Raw genomic sequence first — 20,403 nt, 5'->3', positions numbered from 1 at the left:
GACAAACTGTCTGCAATCCAATAAAAGTCAAAGTAAATGTAAGGATGTAAGTGTCCAGGATGTAAGTGTCCAGTCCAGGGTGTGTAAGCAAAAATATTATTGTGTTTTTCAGTATTCTTTTTCCTGAACCATGAAATGTATCCTTTTGAGGGACAGTAGTAGCCTAGTGGATAGAGCTTTGGATTATCAATGAGAATGTTGCCGGTTCAACAACAGTGGTTGCTATGCAGCAAAACCCTTAACCCTCTCTGCTCCAGAGATGCCGTACAATGGCTGACCCTGCGCTCTGACTCCAGCTTCCAAACAAGCTGGGATATGCAGAAAAATAATGTAATTGTACTATACACCTGTATATGTATATATGACGAATAAAGGCGCCGTTTTTCTTCTTCCTATCATTTCTGTTGAATAAAAAGTGATAATTGATCTGAAAGGGTTGAGAATCCCTGATGCAAAGAATCCGTCAAATATTCAACCTTGTGATTCCGTCAAAATACAGGGTGTAAAACCCACGTTCTACTTCCGTTATCTGTGAATGATACAGCAGTACGTTTATAATCTTATTTTTAACGAGATTTAATGATCTACGCAGTCAGACAGTTAGTGTACCGTTAGCGCTGTAACACAGCTACAGCAGACACTCATAAACATCACAAAACCAGGAATGTCTCAGCGTGTGAGAGCAGTAAGTAAAGCAATGTAACTCAAGGTGAATTTTTGAGACAGCTACAATATTTTCTCTGTGTGTTTCCTGTTACAATGCTGAACCTGTTAAGAACTTTCAGTGATTAATGACTGCACGTTAGGGCGGTACAACTGGTAAATATAACTCCTGAACTCAGTGACACTGTTTGTGTTTGCATGCTACAGTGTTAGCAGACGTGATTTACCAGTTCCTACACGAGCGTGGTGTCATTACAACCACGGCTCCAATAACACAGTTTCTTAATAAGATAAAAGTTTGGCTCCCAAACACAAAAATGCAACTCTGAATAAAAACAATCCAGTTTATTTTCTCTATAAACTAGTCTTGCAAAAATACCAATTTTGTACCAGAGAAAATATCACAACATGATGAAATATTCCAATACCACAGCAAATTATACTCAAGAAAAAGAAAAAAATTAAATCAATGCATTAGTTGTTTAAAGTAAACATTAAAAATGTTACAAATTAGAAAATTACTATGTAAAATGCTTTTTGTTGTAAATTCATCTGATTTAAAGATTATTATTAAGGTGCTTGGGTGGCACAGCAATCCTAAGAAGGGGCCTAAGATATTCTAAAAAAGAATATTAAAATATATATGATTTAAATGATAAAGTGAGCAGTGCCAATTTATTTAGTTCTATTTTATCTCCTCATAATTAGACAATCACCATTTAAACAAATACAAATCTAAGCAAATAAGTCCTTCATACCTGCTTATTCAATTTGTGTTGGAATGTAAAGAGTTAAAATAAAGAAGCCCCTTTGTCCCCCTATCACAATTTTAACGCCTCTGCTGTTGCTGGGAAGAATGTTGATAATTGGTGGTCCAGCTACGGAGGGTCAAGAAACCATAATTCAATAAGAGAGCAATTTAAAATTACAGCAAAATTGACCAATTACATTATTGCTTTAAATGGTTGGCCTTTGTTATCTCTAACTTAGTGACTAGTTCTGCACACTGTGGGGGCTTGGATACAGTGTATTGCACACAGAGCTTGTGTGACGGTAATATATATTATATACGACATATGACCATGACCAATCATGCATCAATATATACATACAAGTGTGTGAGTGTGTGTATTTTAACAGGTTATTGCAATCATGCCATCATGCAGTTATTGAGTGTAAACGGCTTAAACAATTTAACATTTATTTTGAAATGACCATATATTAACAACAGAAACAAACAAAAAATGAATTAATAAAGTAAAGCCAGTACCATACACTTATTATATACAGGGATTGGACAATGAAACTGAAACACCTGGTTTTAGACCACAATAATTTATTAGTATGGTGTAGGGCCTCCTTTTGCGGCCAATACAGCGTCAATTCGTCTTGGAAATGACATATACAAGTCCTGCACAGTGGTCAGAGGGATTTTAAGCCATTCTTCTTGCAGGATAGTGGCCAGGTCACTACGTGATGCTGGTGGAGGAAAACCCCAAAGTGGCTCAATAATATTTAGATCTGGTGACTGTGCAGGCCATGGGAGATGTTCAACTTCACTTTCATGTTCATCAAACCAATCTTTCACCAGTCTTGCTGTGTGTATTGGTGCATTGTTATCCTGATACACGGCACCGCCTTCAGGATACAATGTTTGAACCATTGGATGCACATGGTCCTCCAGAATGGTTCGGTAGTCCTTGGCAGTGACGCGCCCATCTAGCACAAGTATTGGGCCAAGGGAATGCCATGATATGGCAGCCCAAACCATCACTGATCCACCCCCATGCTTCACTCTGGGCATGCAACAGTCTGGGTGGTACGCTTCTTTGGGGCTTCTCCACACCGTAACTCTCCCGGATGTGGGGAAAACAGTAAAGGTGGACTCATCAGAGAACAATACATGTTTCACATTGTCCACAGCCCAAGATTTGCGCTCCTTGCACCATTGAAACCGACGTTTGGCATTGGCACGAGTGACCAAAGGTTTGGCTATAGCAGCCCGGCCGTGTATATTGACCCTGTGGAGCTCCCGACGGACAGTTCTGGTGGAAACAGGAGAGTCGAGGTGCACATTTAATTCTGCCATGATTTGGGCAGCCGTGGTTTTATGTTTTTTGGATACAATCCGGGTTAGCACCCGAACATCCCTTTCAGACAGCTTCCTCTTGCGTCCACAGTTAATCCTGTTGGATGTGGTTTGTCCTTCTTGGTGGTATGCTGACATTACCCTGGATACCGTGGCTCTTGATACATCACAAAGACTTGCTGTCTTGGTCACAGATGCGCCAGCAAGACGTGCACCAACAATTTGTCCTCTTTTGAACTCTGGTATGTCACCCATAATGTTGTGTGCATTGCAATATTTTGAGCAAAACTGTGCTCTTACCCTGCTAATTGAACCTTCACACTCTGCTCTTACTGGTGCAATGTGCAATTAATGAAGATTGGCCACCAGACTGGTCCAATTTAGCCATGAAACCTCCCACACTAAAATGACAGGTGTTTCAGTTTCATTGTCCAACCCCTGTATGTACCATTTTGTTTACATACATACACATTAAAGGAGTTTTACAAATCAAATCTTTCTCTTGCATTTTTCATAATGTCCCAACTTTTCTGGAATAAACGTTTGTACTTGGCATTTTTTGTGGTTCAAAATCATGATCTATGTAAAACAGGGCTGATGTCTTTCTGTTGGCATTGGAATAAATTATTCTTATTTCTTATTCGTGTCACTGTATTAATTGTGGGGATTTCTGAACCCTGGCTGATGCAGCGTGTGTTTGCCCTCTCTGTAAAACAGCGGGTGCGACGTTGCACTGGGCAACTGATGAAATTCTTTCTAAGCTCCTCTGAGCACTGGGTGCACACTTACAGATGATTCAAAACTTACAAGAACACAAATCTGCAGCACCTTAGGTACACACACACACACACACACACATACCTGTGCTGAGCAGCAGCAGGACCTTCATTGCGAGAAACTCCTCGTAGGTGAGCTGTAGGCGAACAAACTCCTGACTGACCTGCTTCATGCTCACACAGAGGTCGTACATGGCTGACTGGTGCATGCGTTCTCTACAGCAAACAGAAACAAAGGAGAGAACTGTTAGCATTAGCAGTTAGTATTGACAAACCTTATAAAAATAGCTTAACAATAATCGCTTAGCTAAATGCTAATCTATTGCTAAGCAGTGCAAGGCCGGTCCCACCAACATTAGCTGATCTGTGCTGTTTTAGCGAGGTTTTAGTGAAGATATTTTACTTCAGTAGTTCACCAGAAACCAGCTAACTCTGTTCTGTGCTGTTTTGTTTTTTTATCCCAGCAGGGTAAAGTAAGGTCACACTTATCCCTAAATCAAATAGGAGTAATGAAATCCAATCTATATGATCTATGGAGCACTGAGACCTCATGTTGACATATACTGACTACCATATTATGTGAACATGACTAACTAATATACTTTTATTATGTTTAAATATGAATGATGGCGGTTTAGCATTTAATTCTGCACAGAAAACAGGCAGGCACAGAAGTGTTCTGCTAATTTGTCAAACAGCATGCTACATAGTCGTGGTGCACAGCGTACAGTGGCTAGCTAAATGAAGCAGTGCTAACAGCACGACAATAAAGCTAAGTTGCCTCTGGGTGACCATAAGACTTCATGGATGAAATTACTGTTAATACTCAGGTCGAGCTTTTGCATTCTGACTTCTTAAATTCACCCCTTTAGCTTTAATAAAAGCTCTAGAGTGAAATTAAAAGCACACAGAGTAGAAATGTTGCTATAGTAGTTACAAGGTAAAATACAGCAGTAGATTATGCTTCTTTTTACTGTAATCACAGCATGCTGCTGTCAGGACAGCCAATCACACATCTGCTGGGTCTAGAGTAAGAAAGGGAGGCTGACAAGGATGTAACATCTTATCATGTCTGTTTAACATAAAGTGATGAGAAAGGAGCTAGAGATGTGGACAGGGCAGATGATTGGAAGGCGCAAATTTCTGCTCTGCTAGCTCACCAACACTGAGATTCAGGTTTGAAGCTCAGCATTGCTATCAGCCAGCCAGATGTCCATACAGACATGATAGATAGATATAGAGACAGATAGATAGATAGATAGATAGATAGATAGATAGATAGATAGATAGATAGATAGATAGATAGATAGATAGATCACAAAGTAAATTAAAGCCCCAGCTGCATGATACAACAAAGAATTAGCAGTACAAGTACAAAACAAAATCAAACAGAACAACTAGAATTGAATATTTCCTGTACTTTACATATAATGGATAACTTTAGCAACTAACACATACTGTATATGGATACTGTAATGTCACACACACACACACACACACACACGCCTGTACAGCCTGTACAGTGTCGTAGTTATAAGCAATGAATGAATAAATGTGCATGAGGTATAAAAAGTAAGATTTAAATAGTAATTAAATTCTTTTATATGATTGGCTATGTTGGGGGGGCCTGTCTAGGCTATTTCTGCCTTGACCCCAGTGTGAAATGAAATTGTTAATTAAAGGTTACACATGACAAAATGATAAAACATATATAGCAGTGATTGCTGCACAGTTAAAGAACTAGACTATTAACTAAAAGGTTGCTGGTTCAAGCCCCAAATCTGCCGGGTTGCCACTGTTGGGCCCTTGATTAAAGCCTACAGTCTCAAGTGTAAGTTGCTTCGGTTTGGTCAGTGCTATAAATATAATTGATAATTGATTAAGCTCTGGTCTCACTGCTTATCTGATCTGTCTTTTATTCTGCACACTACAGGATGTTAAGCAGTAAATAAAAATTACATTTATACAATTTTAATGTTGGTGTCCCCAACTGGACCTTAGGTAGATTTAATTTAAAGATAATAATAATATTTAAATATTATTATTTAAAATTTAAATTATTATTATTACATATTACAATACTACTAATAATACAATTATAAACAAATAAAAAATACATAAATTAGAATATATATTTTTTCTCTTTTATTTGCATTTTACATACTGTTCCAACTTTTCTGGAACACAGGTCTCTACTTTTTTTTGTTTGGGGGGGCGGGGTGGTTAAAATTATGATCTAATACCACTGTAAACAAATTATAAATTAAAATTAATAAATTATTAAGAAAAAAAAAGATTAACAGCAGATTTAAGAGCAGTACACTGATAGTTTATGAAATGTTTAGGCTGTCTTCTTCAAACACGTGACATCTTAGATTTTGGGCTAGGTTCAGCTTTTGAAGGTCAGGTATTAGACAGACTTTGGGTTGGATATATTTACTAAACCTGGCAACCCTGTGTGTCATTATTCATATACTGTAAAGATAAAAATTGTCTAGTTTAGTAAACAAGTGTTTTTTTTTCTTAATTGGAACCATGACCTAGGGGCACTTTAAAGCAGCTAATCGACCACTTTAATATTTTAGGAGGTTGTGGAAAAAATGGATATGGAGACAACATGACAACATGCAAACTCCTCACAGACAGTACCGGATATACTTTTTTTTTCTTTGCTACTGTACCACATAAAATAAAACAGACCTACACAAACACTACACATATTTACCCAAAGAACAGGAGACAGTGCTGCAGATGTTCACAAAAACTGTCACTGTTTAAAGTTTGACTGCTTATTGTTGTCAATGAAAAGAAACATTAATTAGAACTGTTGAGGAGCTGGGCAGCAGAGCCTGGCAGAAAAGACCACCAATAATGTTTCTCAGAGCACCTTGAAAAGATCCAACCCAGGTCCCCAGGAACCCTGCTGCTGTGCTACCTACACCAAGTCCTGCATGTGGTTTCCCAAATGTATTCTGTATGATACTTTATATATTTATGTGCTACATTATTTACTGAATACATTGAATACAGTGTATACATGATACAGCCATGCTATACTTCTTCAGATTATTTATTATATATTATTATAGCCCAACTCTGTTCAACAGGATGTTTTTAAACCCAACGTGAATGGACATCGAATTGTGCATACAAAAGCAAACCCTCTTTCACAAAATAGAACAAAAGAATAAAAAGAGTTAACAACATAGCAGAGCAGAGCAGAAGGAGCAGCTAAGAAAAATGTGCAGGCCAGATGAAGCCAGCGGGAGTTATGGGTTTTGGAAGCGTCCAGGCTTTCAAAGTAGTGGTGTGTTGACAAAAAAATAATCAAATGCTGAGGTTGAAGGATTGAGACTTTATATGTGATATCACTGGAGAGAAAGAGATCCATGTCCACCCACCCTAATACAGTCAGGGCTGTGTGCATGTGTTTTATTCATTTTATTTTTATTTAACCTTTATTTAACCAGGCAAGTCATTAAGAACAGCTTCTTTTGTACAATGGCGGCCTGGCAAAAGGCAAAGCCTCTTGAGGAACATGCATTCTTATAAACAAAATCACATTAGACATTGAAGCACAAAACAACACTAATCTCAATACAACAACAACAAATAGTCAAACAGTCCAACAACAGTGTAAAAAGAATGTGTGTGTTTTAGAGATGCGTGTGTGCATGCATTTGGGTGGGGGGGGGGGGGGGGGATTTAATGCAGTGTTCGTAGGGGGTGATATTGGAATGTTTGGCATCTATGTTTGGTATCTATCAGAAAATGCATAATGTGCACTGCACTGATGGTTTGTTGTAGGTGCGTTTTGGGTAAAAATCCATTCTCAACATTTTCAAAACGTCTAAAACCACTAATCATATAAACAAGCCTGAAAGTATCAAAAATTATAACAATAAAAAAATAATATAAAGGATTTATTTTTTTAATAATACACAAGAGTGTGTGTACTATTACATGTGTCATTATGCCCGTACTGCTCAGGATTCAGTAATTATTCAAACTCCTTGATGGTTTGCACCTTTTATTGTGATATGAATTTGATTTTGAAACAATAGTAATGCCATTTGGATGCCCAGGTTCTGCAGCAGTAAATTACGCTAACCTTTTACTACTGGGATCCAGGGTTTGAATGTTTGAGGATGGAGGGTGGCTGAGGCCCTCATTGAATGTTAAGAATTCTGCCATTGTCAGGTCCCTCCACCGACGTTCACTGTAGATTTGGCTTGATGAACTGTCTCCCCAGAGACTGTGTGCACCAATCTCCATGCTCCTCCACTTCTGTACAGGCCCCTTGGCTTGCTAACCAGGGTCCTTACACAGCGTTGAAGACCCCACCCACCTATAAGTCCGGTCTTTCCCACCCAGCAGACCGAGTTTAGAATCCCAGCACTGGTGCTCTACCTGATTATCCCGCTGCACCATCTGTGCTCTTACTTTTTTGTGCAGTGAAAGGAAAGGTCTGTGTGTTATATATGTCAGGAGTCATACTCTGTGTTTAATGACTACAACATGTGCAGCCATAACAAATTATACCAAAATACTTTTTTGAGGTTAAAACACCTCAGATCTCAAACCAGGTGACAGATCAACACTTGCATCAGCTATTATGACTGGCAGTAACAAACATAGAAACTGACATTGACTCGTCTTGTCAGCAAGCTCATTGTTCACACTGATTTATGGAAAAACCCCATGCATGGGGTAGGATAGTGGGAATGATTAAAAATAAATAACATGTCCACATTATTACTTCAACTGCAAACATACCTAGCACAAATAATACATCTATTATACACTGTAAATAGTTTTTTTTCTGTATGTGTTCTTTTTCACCTGTGGTCTGGCTCCACTTAAAGACTAAAGAACAGTGAGTTGGCCCTTTGGTAAAAAAGTTTAAGGACCCCTGATCAATAATATAAAGTGTGACAATGTAAAAAATCTAACCAGACCCCTGAAATGACACAATGTAAACCCAGCTTCAAGCAAGCTCAAACTAATTCAAGATTATGTGAATCATTAATGGAAAAAATGGCCACAGCATGTCAAAGCCACTGCTTCTCAAAACAGATCAAGAGCTTTAGACTAGAGTCCAACATAGACTGTCACTCAATATTGTCCCGGGCAGCGTCCCTGCAGTAGCAACAGCATCCAGGCAATAAAGCATCTGACAGCGGTGATTGATACACATACTTTCTGTATGTGTGACTCTGGAGCAGACGTGAAGCACCAGGCTTTGTAAAAGTCCCTGCCAACTATTCCACTGGACATGAGTTAGCCAGCGTTGTGCCAGAATACCAGAAATACCCAGACCACACTCGTCATGCTTCATGTCAGCTGTGTCAGGATGCGTGGAAACCTTTACGAGCTCCACACCTCCCAGAACACACGTCACGCTAAACAGAGAGGGACATTTTGAACACACTGGACTTGGAAGCACCTGAGGAGCATGCGGTGCCAGCCATTTTTTGCCGCGACCCAGGGAACACAAACAATGCATCAAAATAGAACACAAAACACTCTGCTATACTTAATTTAAAACACTGTGCCAATCTGGTTCCACTGTGGTTTACAAGATGTAATGTAGAGCCTCCACAAGAGGGTGTACATGTACAAGTTCTTTTCGTGTTTATGTGCCTGTTAAAATTCACTCACTCTCACTCAGTCTTAACCGCTTATCTAATCAGGGTCATGGGGGTGCTGGAGTAATATCCATTGCAGGGCAGACACGAATACATACACACACACACATACACACACTCATTCACCTATAGGGCAATTCAGTGTCTTCAATTAACCTGACTGCATGTTTTTGGACTGTGGGAGGAAAAAGGAGCTCCCGAAGTAAACTCACGCAGACACGGGGAGAACATGCAAACTCTGCACAGAAAGGACCCGGACCGCCCCGCCTGGGGATCTAACCCAGGACCTTCTTGCTGTGGGCCGACAGTGCTACCCACTTAGCCACCGTGCCGCCCCTGTTAAAATTCACTTATTTAATCATTATTTTATCTTTGTGACCCTAAAAAAGCCTGTCCTAAACTATACTGCCAAAAGTATGTGTACACCTCATCATGAACTTGGACATTTCATTCCAAAATCATACATGTTAATTAAAGCAATAAGCCACGAGAGACCGTGCGTTACTGCGATTTTATCATGGGGAAGGATGTTTTGGCACGACGCAAAGCAGAGTGCCTAAAACGTCTTTCCCAGTGATAAAATCATAGCAGTAACGCACGGTCTTGAGTGGCTTATTGCTTTAATTAACATGTATGATTTTGGAATGAAATGTCCAAGTTCATGATTCAACCCCTCCCATTGTTTAATGATTTTGAGGTCAGGGTACGGTGCAGGCCACTGGAGTTTCACCACACCTAACTTATTTAATCATTTTATTCTTATGGACAAACAGAGAGAAAAGGGGAGAAAATGCATACTAAATAAATAAATAAATAAGGTTCAGGAGACTTAACAAATCATGGATTCTTCTTTTTATTGCATTTTATAAAATGTCCCAACATTTCTGGAAATAGGGTTTGTACAATGTAAATGTATCAACTAATAATGCAAGGATTCCACGATTTACAATTTTAACGACATTTTCATGCATTACCACTGCTTTTATTCTGGTCAGAGTTGCTGTGGGTCCAGTTTTCCAGGAATCACTGGGCACAATGCAGTCACACACCCTGAACAGGGTACCAATCCATCTTAGGACCTCGACCATCCACACCTCCAGACACAGCACTCATGTCTGTACGTAGATGCCCAACCGGCTGATAGCACCGATGGATATTCGAACCCCGGGTCCCAGTGATAGTGGGCTAGCTTAATTTACTTCTATCCCCCAACCCACTTGCACCACACTTTGGCTGTATTTATTATGAGCCTGTATTTGATGAGTAATATTGCAGCTCTCCTAACTTCTCAGTGTCATGTAATCTCTTGTCTGTCTGGGTGAATCACATGCCCCATTAACCTCAACATCAGACTGCATTGATGTGATCAAGGGGTGCTTAAAGAGAAAACGTGCTCTCTGATGTGGCAGAACAATTCATTCAGCTCGCGGGCGCTACGCTGGCACAGCTCGGTTTTACACCGGGAGCTTGTTTTTGTAGTACTGAAATCAGAGCGGTGTTAAACATTTAATGTTCTCCCGGATTTAAGACTGACGTTTCCGATCTACATTTTTTTTTTTACAGTTTTACACATTTTGGTTACATTCATGACAGAACAGGCAGTTACTGGTTACACAAGATTCATCAGTTCACAAGTTTAATGTCAAACACAGTCATGGACATTTTGTATCTCCAATTCACCTCACTTGCATGTTTTTGGACTGTGGGAGGAAACTGGAGCTCCAGGAGGAAACCCACACAGACATAGAGAGAACATGCAAACTCCACATAGAAAGGACCCGGACCGCCCCACCTGGGAATCAAACCAAGGACCTTCTTGCTGTGAGGCGACAGTACTACCCACGAGCCCCTGTGCCGCCCCTGAGTAGCACATAAGCCTGATTTGGACTATACTAATTTGTGGTTTTGGGTTTTTAATCTGGTAACACAGTGCAAGAGTCACACCAACACACGTCCTCTCCGACACGTGTGCAGTAGCTGACCACTTCTTTTCACCTGCACAATGTGGGTTCATGCACTGATCTCCGTTATCCCCCGTCTCTGTGCAGGCGTCATCAACCCGCCAAACTGCAGAAGTTATGAGGTATTCCCTCCAACAGTCCCAGCCTTCAGACGAGCCAATCATTGTCCGTATAGACGCCCAACCTGCTGGTAGCAGAGCTGAGATTTAAGCGAATGAGTTTGATTTGTTAGCTCTGGTGTGCTAGTTTGTTTTACCGCTGCTCTACTTGAGCGACACCTCTTATTGTTTTTCTTTTCTATTTTATTTATGCATTTTCTCCAACTTTCTCCCAATTTAGCGGAGTCAATTCGTCTTCCACTGCTGGGGGATCCCTAATTGCAGTCGAGGAGGGTATATTGCCCTCCTCCGACGGAGGGTACAGCCCTTTGCGGTACCCATTTTCACCTATGCACTCGTGCCTCTCTATCCGCCAGTCAGGGTCCTTACACAGCATTTGAAGACCCCACCCACACAGTCCGGTCATCCCGACCTAGCAGAACTAATTATGCCCACTAGATGGCGCCAAGCCGACCAGTGGCAATGCCGAGTTTCGAACGGAGGTATTCAGAATCTCTGCACTGGTGTGCTAGTGGAATATCCCGCCACGCCACCTCGGGCGCACACCTTTTAATTTTTGGCTTAAATAAATAAGTGCTTCCAGCTTTAAAGCAACAGTATGGGGAAGACGTTTTCCTGTTCCAACATGACAATACAAAGTAAACAAAGCAATGTCCATACAGACATATTTGAAGTTTGGTGTGGAGTAACTCCAGTGATCTAAAACCTTCTGAACACCTTTGGGATGAATTGGAATGTTGACTGCGAGCCAGTCTTCTGGTCCAGCTTTACTGTCTGACCTCACTTGACTAAATAGGCCTGAATTCCGACAACCACACTCAAAAATCTTGAGAAAGACTTTCCAAAAGAACAGATGTTGTTATTTTACCCCAATGATGACCCTTTCTGCTAAGGGGATAAATGCCCCACCCAGCACATCAGAGCCATTAAACTAACTCAATTTAGGGGTCAAACAGAGACACCAAAGCCCCTCACTTTAAGGAACAAGCATTTAGGCCCGTACTGTTCTCTTAGTGTACACACGAATCATGAAACATACAACACACATCACAGTCAAGCATTCGTTCCCATGATCAGTTACTCATTGATAAATGCAAAAAAGTGATGTACATGTTCTTCTTTTTTTTCTTAATATGTTATGGTCAGCTGAACCTGCTCACCCTTCTCTTCACACCACAGGGTGTTCGGGTGTTATTTCTTTAATCATATTATGCAGTATGACCTGCCCGGAGGCATCCACGATCGATACGTTTCTCCATCTTCAACCAGCAAACATGTTTACAATAATCAAATAAGAAAGGAAAACGGCTGCTTACTCATTGAAAACCAGATCCGGGGCAAAGTAGAGCATCTGGCCGTTGGTGTGTTTGTAGGATCTCCAGCTGAGAGAGAATGAGGAGAGACACATCCATGAGTACTGGATCAGCGTGATTTGGTCCTCAATTGGCAACGAACGGAAACCTGGAGAAACGAAAAGCACAAAGAGACTCAATTTAACTAAAAAATACACACGATTCATTTATTCCATTCATTCATTCATCCGTATCAGGGTCATGGTTGGTCTGGCACTAATACCAGGCTCATGGCAGGAACACTCTCACTCCTTCACATATAGAGATGATTTACAGCAGCCTGTCCCAGTCCACCCTCTAAGGGCAGCTGTAGCCTAGTGGTTAAGGTACTGGAATACTAATCGAAAGCTTGCTGGTTCAAGCCCCACTACTGCCATGTTGCCACTGTTGGGTCCTTAAGCAAGGCCCTTAACCCTCAGTTGCTTAAAACAATATACTGTCACAGTACAGTAAGTCGCTTTGAGTCAAAAAGCGTCAGCTAAATGCCAAAAATGTAAATGTAAATGCATGATTTTGGGATATGGAACGAAATAGGAGTAAAGGAGGAAAACCTGCATGCAAAACTCAATGAGAATAGATAAGCAGCGAACCTTGGTCCTCAAAACCCATGTCACTAAGTGGTACCCACACTACCTGCCGTACCATCATGCCCCCCAAGCTAAACTATTCTTAAAGAACAGCACACAGATGTGTGTGTGTTGTAGGACACATTATGACTCTATAAGTATAATCAAAACTCCACCATGTAGCTGGACACTGTAATGTAATGCTGGAACCTTTCTGGAATTCCACCTGGTGTTTTTCCAGCCCCTGTGGACCATCACACAAAATTTGAAAGTGGGGTTGTATCACACAGAGGGACAGAAGAACTTGATTTATATTTGAACCCTTGTATACATTTGTAATATTATGACTAGCACTCGGGTGGAGCAGTGGTCTATTACTAGCACCACCACCACTGAGATTCGGGTTTGACTCAGACATGATTGCCTGTGTCCGAGGATAGGAAAAGGGATATATGCTCAAAACCCTGTGACTGATTGGCATCCTATTCAGGGTATTTCTGCCATATATATACTCATCAGCCATAACATTAAAACCACCTCCTTGTTTCTACACTCACTGTCTATTTTATCAGCTCCACTTACCATATAGAAGCACTTTGTAGTTCTACAATTACTGACTGTAGTCCATCTGTTTCTATACATACCTTTTTAGCCTGCTTTCACCCTGTTCTTCAATGGTCAGGACCCCCACAGGACCACTACAGAGTAGGTATTATTTAGGTGGTGGATCATTCTCAGCACTGCAGTGACACTGACATGGTGGTGGTGTGTTAGTGTGTGTTGTGCTGGTATGAGTGGATCAGACACAGCAGTGCTGCTGGAGGTTTTAAATACTGTGTCCACTCACTGTCCACTCTATTAGACACTCCTACCTAGTTGGTCCACCTTGTAAATGTAAAGTCAGAGACGATCGCTCATCTATTGCTGCTGTTTGAGTTGGTCATCTTCTAGACCTTCATCAGTGGTCACAGGACGCTGCCCATGGGGCGCTGTTGGCTGGATATATTTTTGATTGGTGGACTATTCTCAGTCCAGCAGTGACAGTGAGGTGTTTAAAAACTCCAGCAGCATTGCTGTGTCTTATCCACTCATACCAGCACAACACACACTAACACACCACCACCATGTCAGTGTCACTGCAGTGCTGAGAATGATCCACCACCCAAATAATACCTGCTCTGTAGTGGTCCTGTGGGGGTCCTGACCATTAAAGAACAGGGTGAAAGGGGGTTAACAAAGCATGTAAAAAAAAACAGATGGACTACAGTCAGTAATTGTAGAACTACAAAGTGATTTTTATATTATGGCTAATCGGTGTATGTGTACATGTATATAGATTTGTATATAAAAGATATAACTCTCAGCATTACGTTGCACAGTATTTTTATTTTGCACACTGTATCTCTATTTTCTACTTTAAATTGATTCTATTTTTTATTTTATTTTTTATTATATTTGTTTTACATTTTTTAAATTTTTTTTTATCCTTAAGTAATATTTTTTCTCTAATTACTAATGTGTCCCAGCAATAACCAAAGCATTTCACTGCCATTTGTACTCTGTATGACTACGTATGTGACAGATAAACTTTGATTTGATTTAAATTTCCATATAAAATGAGTCCAATAAGCTCAAGGTCACTTGTCCATAAACCCCTGGTGCAGTGTGTGTGTGTGTGGCTTCAGTCCTTCCTGATCAGACGAGTAAACAGGCCGAGCGTTTCTGTATGAGCAGACGGAGGTGGACTGTTTTTTCCTGCTCTGTAGACGCACTGCATGTGCTGATATTTTACTAGATGTGATAAACTGCTGCTGCTCAATTACTGGAATTAGCATCGCACCGAGCGCTCCAGGCTCGTGTTTATCACCCTGTTAGACGTGCAAAACAAGGACACCAAGCAAACTTCAGCCTGTTTACCAAAAAGTGTTGGTCTGTCAAAGGTGAGGGTTTTCAGCCCTGTCAAAGACAAATACAGTGTATCACAAAAGTGAGTACACCCCTCACATTTCTGCAAATATTTCATTATATCTTTTCATGGGACAACACTATAGACATGAAACTTGGATATAACTTAGAGTAGTCAGTGTACAACTTGTATAGCAGTGTAGATTTACTGTCTTCTGAAAATAACTCAACACACAGCCATTAATGTCTAAATAGCTGGCAACATAAGTGAGTACACCCCACAGTGAACATGTCCAAATTGTGCCCAAATGTGTCGTTGTCCCTCCCTGGTGTCATGTGTCAAGGTCCCAGGTGTAAATGGGGAGCATGGCTTTTAAATTTGGTGTTTTGGGTACAATTCTCTCATACTGGCCACTGGATATTCAACATGGCATCTCATGGCAAAGAACTCTCTGAGGATGTGAGAAATAGAATTGTTGCTCTCCACAAAGAAGGCCTGGGCTATAAGAAGATTGCTAACACCCTGAAACTGAGCTACAGCATGGTGGCCAAGGTCATACAGCGGTTTTCCAGGACAGGTTCCACTCGGAACAGGCTTCGCCAGGGTCGACCAAAGAAGTTGAGTCCACGTGTTCGGCGTCATATCCAGAGGTTGGCTTTAAAAAATAGACACATGAGTGCTACCAGCATTTCTGCAGAGGTTGAAGACGTGGGAGGTCAGCCTGTCAGTGCTCAGACCATACGCCGCACACTGCATCAACTCGGTCTGCATGGTCGTCATGCCGGAAGGAAGCTGACGCACAAGAAAGCCCGCAAACAGTTTGCTGAAGACAAGCAGTCCAAGAACATGGATTACTGGAATGCCCTGTGGTCTGACGAGACCAAGATAAACTTGTTTGGCTCAGATGGTGTCCAGCATGTGTGGCGGCAACCTGGTGAGAAGTACCAAGACAACTGTATCTTGCCTACAGTCAAGCATGGTGGTGGTAGCATCATGGTCTTGGGCTGCATGAGTGTTGCTGGCACTGGGGAGCTGCAGTTCATTGAGGGAAACATGAATTCCAACATGTACTGTGACATTCTGAAACAGAGCATGATCCCCTCCCTTCGAAAACTGGGCCTCATGGCAGTTTTCCAACAGGATAACGACCCCAAACACAACCTCCAAGATGACAACTGCCTTGCTGAGGAAGCTGAAGGTAAAGGTGATGGACTAAACCCAATTGAGCACCTGTGGCGCATCCTCAAGTGGAAGATGGAGGAGTTCAAGGTGTCTAACATCCACCAGCTCCGTGATGTCATCATGGAGGAGTGGAAGAGGATTCCAGTAGCAACCTGTGCAGCTCTGGTGAATTCCATGCCCAGGAGGGTTAAGGCAGTGCTGGATAATAATGGTGGTCACACAAAATATTGACACTTTGGGCACAATTTGGACATGTTCACTGTGGGGTGTACTCACTTATGTTGCCAGCTATTTAGACATTAATGGCTGTGTGTTGAGTTATTTTCAGAAGACAGTAAATCTACACTGCTATACAAGGTGTACACTGACTACTCTAAGTTATATCCAAGTTTCATTTCTATAGTGTTGTCCCATGAAAAGATATAATGAAATATTTGCAGAAATGTGAGGGGTGTACTCACTTTTGTGATACACTGTATATATATATACGTTCTGTCATTTCTGATCATTCCCGTCTTTATCTAGGATGCAGATGAAGCTGACTTATGTGTGAACTGAATCATAGTAAGAAGGACTTCATTTACCTCAATTTATTTTTCAAGTCAATTTTATTTGTACAGCGCTTTTTACAATGAACATCTCAAAGAAATTTTACAGACTCCAGGACCAACAGACCAAAAACCCCTGTTGAGCAAGCCGAGCACGACAGTGGCAAGGAAAAACTCCCTTAAAATTGCAGGAGGAAACCTTGAGAGGAACCAGACAACCAGGCATTTACCTCACTCCATCTTATATATCTGATTCTGATTTCAATAGCAGGACACTTGGGTCTGCTGAGCGCACGGCCAGGCCACCAGCATCACCAAGTTCCAAACTCTGGAGCTGGAACTCTCTGTGGGGATGGGCTAGTGTTTTAGACTGCTGTGCCACATGTTATACGTCTGGGTTATTTTACCCAATATTTTAAATTTAGCAAATAAACAACGATCTTGTACTGAAGTTGTGCAGAAGTTTGTATTCTGTAAAGGATGTTACATTATTTTACCTCCTAAAAATCAGCAAAACATGGAATCTGACCAGCGTTTTTAACTTTTGACTTTTGCGTAAGACTAGATGTCGTGTTAACCTTTTGCATGAACACTACATAAAACATTAACATTCATTAACATTCAACATATCATTAACATTCTGTCTTTATCTTGGATGACCAGAACCCGATTCTAGTGGTGAGGCGACTGGAAATAAGTTGGGAGCAGTGGTTGGTGGAGAAGTGCTCATCCCACAACACGCATGTGGCTCCCTATTCAGCCTTTTCTTCCCTAGACACAAGCTATTGTGTTTGTTGCATGTTTGACCAGGCCAGGTGCTGGACAAGCATATTAACCACACACATCCGTGCATTTACACATACAGTCCCTGACAGAAGTCTTGTCGCTTATCCAAGTTGTAGGAACAACAAATAATAGTTGATCAATTGAAATCAGAACTGGCTTATATGAAAGGCAAAGCCCTCTAGATTATGCTTATTATACCAAAAGAAAGTTTTGTATCATTCATTGAGTTTTATCATTTAATTAGGACAGAAAGGTCAGATTTTGCTTGGACATAAGTCTTGTGTATACAAAAATAATGTTGAAATTATACATATACTTTATTTTGAATACACAAACATGCTTCAATAACATTAGAACATAAAGTCATGGTGCCTTGGAAAAAATAATTAATATCGTGTATGACTTCCATGGGCTTGGAGGACTGCATCCATACGTCTTGGCAATGACTCAAATAACTTATTGATTAAGTCATCTGGAATGGCAAAGAAAGCAGTCTTGCAGGACTCCCAGAGTTCATCAAGATTTTTTTGTTTCATCTTCCAAGCCTCCTCCTTCATCTTACCCCAGACATGCTCAATAATGTTCATGTCTGGTGACTGGCCTGGCCAATCCTGGAGCACCTTGATCTTCTTTGCTTTCAGGAACTTTGATGTGGATGCTGAAGTATGAGAAGGAGCGCCATCCTGCTGCAGAATTTGCCCTCTCTTGTGGTTTGGAATGTAATGGGCAGCAAGAATGTCTTGATACTTCAGGCTGTTGATGTTGCCATCCACTCTGCAGAGCTCTCGGACACCCCCATACTGGATGTAACCCCAAACCATGATTTTTCCTCCACCAAACTTGACTGTTTTCTGGGTGAATCTTGGGTCCATGCGGGTTCCAACAGGTCTTCTGCAGTATTTGTGGCGATTGGGATGCAGTTCAATGGATGCTTCATCAGAAAAATCAACCTTCTGCCACTTTTCCACTGTCCATCCTTTCTGCAAGCTGTGGGCCTTGGCAAATGCGACATGTATCCACTTGACGTTTGGATACATTAAAGATGTCTGCCACCTCAGCAGCAGACTTGGTCTTCAAGGTCTTGATGATCAGCACTTTGGTTTGTGGTTGAATCTTTGGCATGTTGTCAGAGGTCAGGTTGCACTTCACATGAAAGTCTGGTGTGCTGGGGTTCTTTTTATACACACCTGGGAATGTGTTAATTACATTATTTGTCCCAGGTGAAGCTCTAATCTGTGATTGGTTGAATCATTTAAAGACACGACAAGACTTTTGTCCTTGCAAAAACAGATGTTATGGGCTTTACCAAGCTGTGGACATCAGGACACTTTTTGACAGTTTCATTTTGCACCCAGTTATTAATGTGAAAGCCCTTGACATTAAAGTGAACCATTTATTGTAACAATTGATTGATTACAAATAAAGTTATATACCATTTTAAGTTACTATGTCCTTACGCGACAAGACTTCTGTCAGGGACTGTATACAGTCACATTATTATGACCACCAGCTAATATCTAGAGAAACCGCCATGTGCTGCACGGACAGCAGCTAGACGGGCTGGGAGTGTCTCAAAAAGGTCCTGGTAGGTTGTCACAGGTATCTGGAGCCATGCTGACTGCAGTGCATCCCACAGCTGCTGGAGGGGGCGTGGGGGAGGATCCATAGAGTGAACATGACGATCGAGGTGGTCCTACAGATGCTCAATTGAGTTAAAGTCTGGGGAATTAAAGGACCAGGGTAGTACTTGGAAGTCTTGGTCAAGCTCTTCCAACCAATGTCGGACATTTCTAGCCATGTGACATGTCGCATTGTCTTGCTGGAGGGTCCCATCCGCCCCGGGGAAGACAATTTTACCCATGGTACTTTTACCCATGACAGCAACCAGGGACAAATGTGCACAAAACCTTATATACTCATCAAGCCAACTCACGAAATGCACTGCTGTTGTCAAAAGTAGGAAGTGGTCATAATAATGTGACACGACTGTGTATATAAAACATCATTACTGTTCTTTCTTTATCTTGGATGGCCGGAACCTGATTCCAGTGGCGAGACAAAGTTGGGACTGGAGATAAGGTTGGGAGCAGTGGTTGGTGGAGGAGTGCTCATCCCACAACACAATCTTGCATGCATGACCAGGCCAGTATCTCTGCAGAGACTCGAACCCAGGTCTCAAGGTGCTACACACATCCATGCATTTACACATATATAGACAGTGTCATGTTATAATCAGGGTGTAGCTGATGAGTTCAGCAACACAGGTCATGAAAACCTGGCTTTGAATCCTATAGGAAGACCTCCCAAACACACCCCAGTAAGTGAAATAGCTACTTAAAAGTGGCGTGTGTTGCACTGAGGTGGACTGGCACACTGTACTGAGTATATTTCTGCCTTGTGGCCAATGATTCCAATAATGATTCCAATTTCACCACAACCCTGACCAGGTTTAAACATGTCATGTCATGTCACTACACCGTCATTGCTTTGCAATGGTTGGCTGCACAGATGGGTCAGATTTTTCCAATACCGTCTACTTTCAAAATTTGTCCTTGGGCAGGACATCAGTCCATCACAGGGCATTCCTGCTGAGGAGGATCAGGAGGTGAATCAGGGTGAATAGGGGCATGGTGGCTGCAAATGAAATGTAAATCAGAGGTAATTGTGTTTTACACAACTCTAGCAATTCATCAGCTGCATTCAAATCAGCACTTGTTTTGATTCTGTATGCAGTTTAATGAATCAGATGTAAAGTAGAGTGTATGTCATTGTAGGTACTAAAATTTAGAAAATTAGTTTCTCCTTTT

General features: G+C 41.3%; 1 protein-coding gene across 1 annotated transcript in view; it reads right to left on the bottom strand.

Moving 5' to 3' along the window:
• The window catches only part of LOC134315296 (mineralocorticoid receptor-like), a 68,224-nt gene that overhangs the window by 12,018 nt on the left and 35,803 nt on the right, over positions 1–20,403 (bottom strand). Inside the window, exons 5-6 of the mRNA XM_062996384.1 lie at positions 12,573–12,717; positions 3,614–3,744 (exon numbers count right to left, since the gene is read on the bottom strand). Coding sequence (XP_062852454.1) covers positions 3,614–3,744; positions 12,573–12,717 — 276 coding nt within the window. The remainder of the gene's footprint in view (positions 1–3,613; positions 3,745–12,572; positions 12,718–20,403) is intronic.

This window comes from Trichomycterus rosablanca, chromosome 5 (assembly GCF_030014385.1).
Source record: "Trichomycterus rosablanca isolate fTriRos1 chromosome 5, fTriRos1.hap1, whole genome shotgun sequence".
Classification (NCBI taxonomy): domain Eukaryota; kingdom Metazoa; phylum Chordata; class Actinopteri; order Siluriformes; family Trichomycteridae; genus Trichomycterus; species Trichomycterus rosablanca.
Note: the sequence above shows the minus strand (reverse complement) of the source record. Positions and strands in the feature narration are given on the sequence as shown.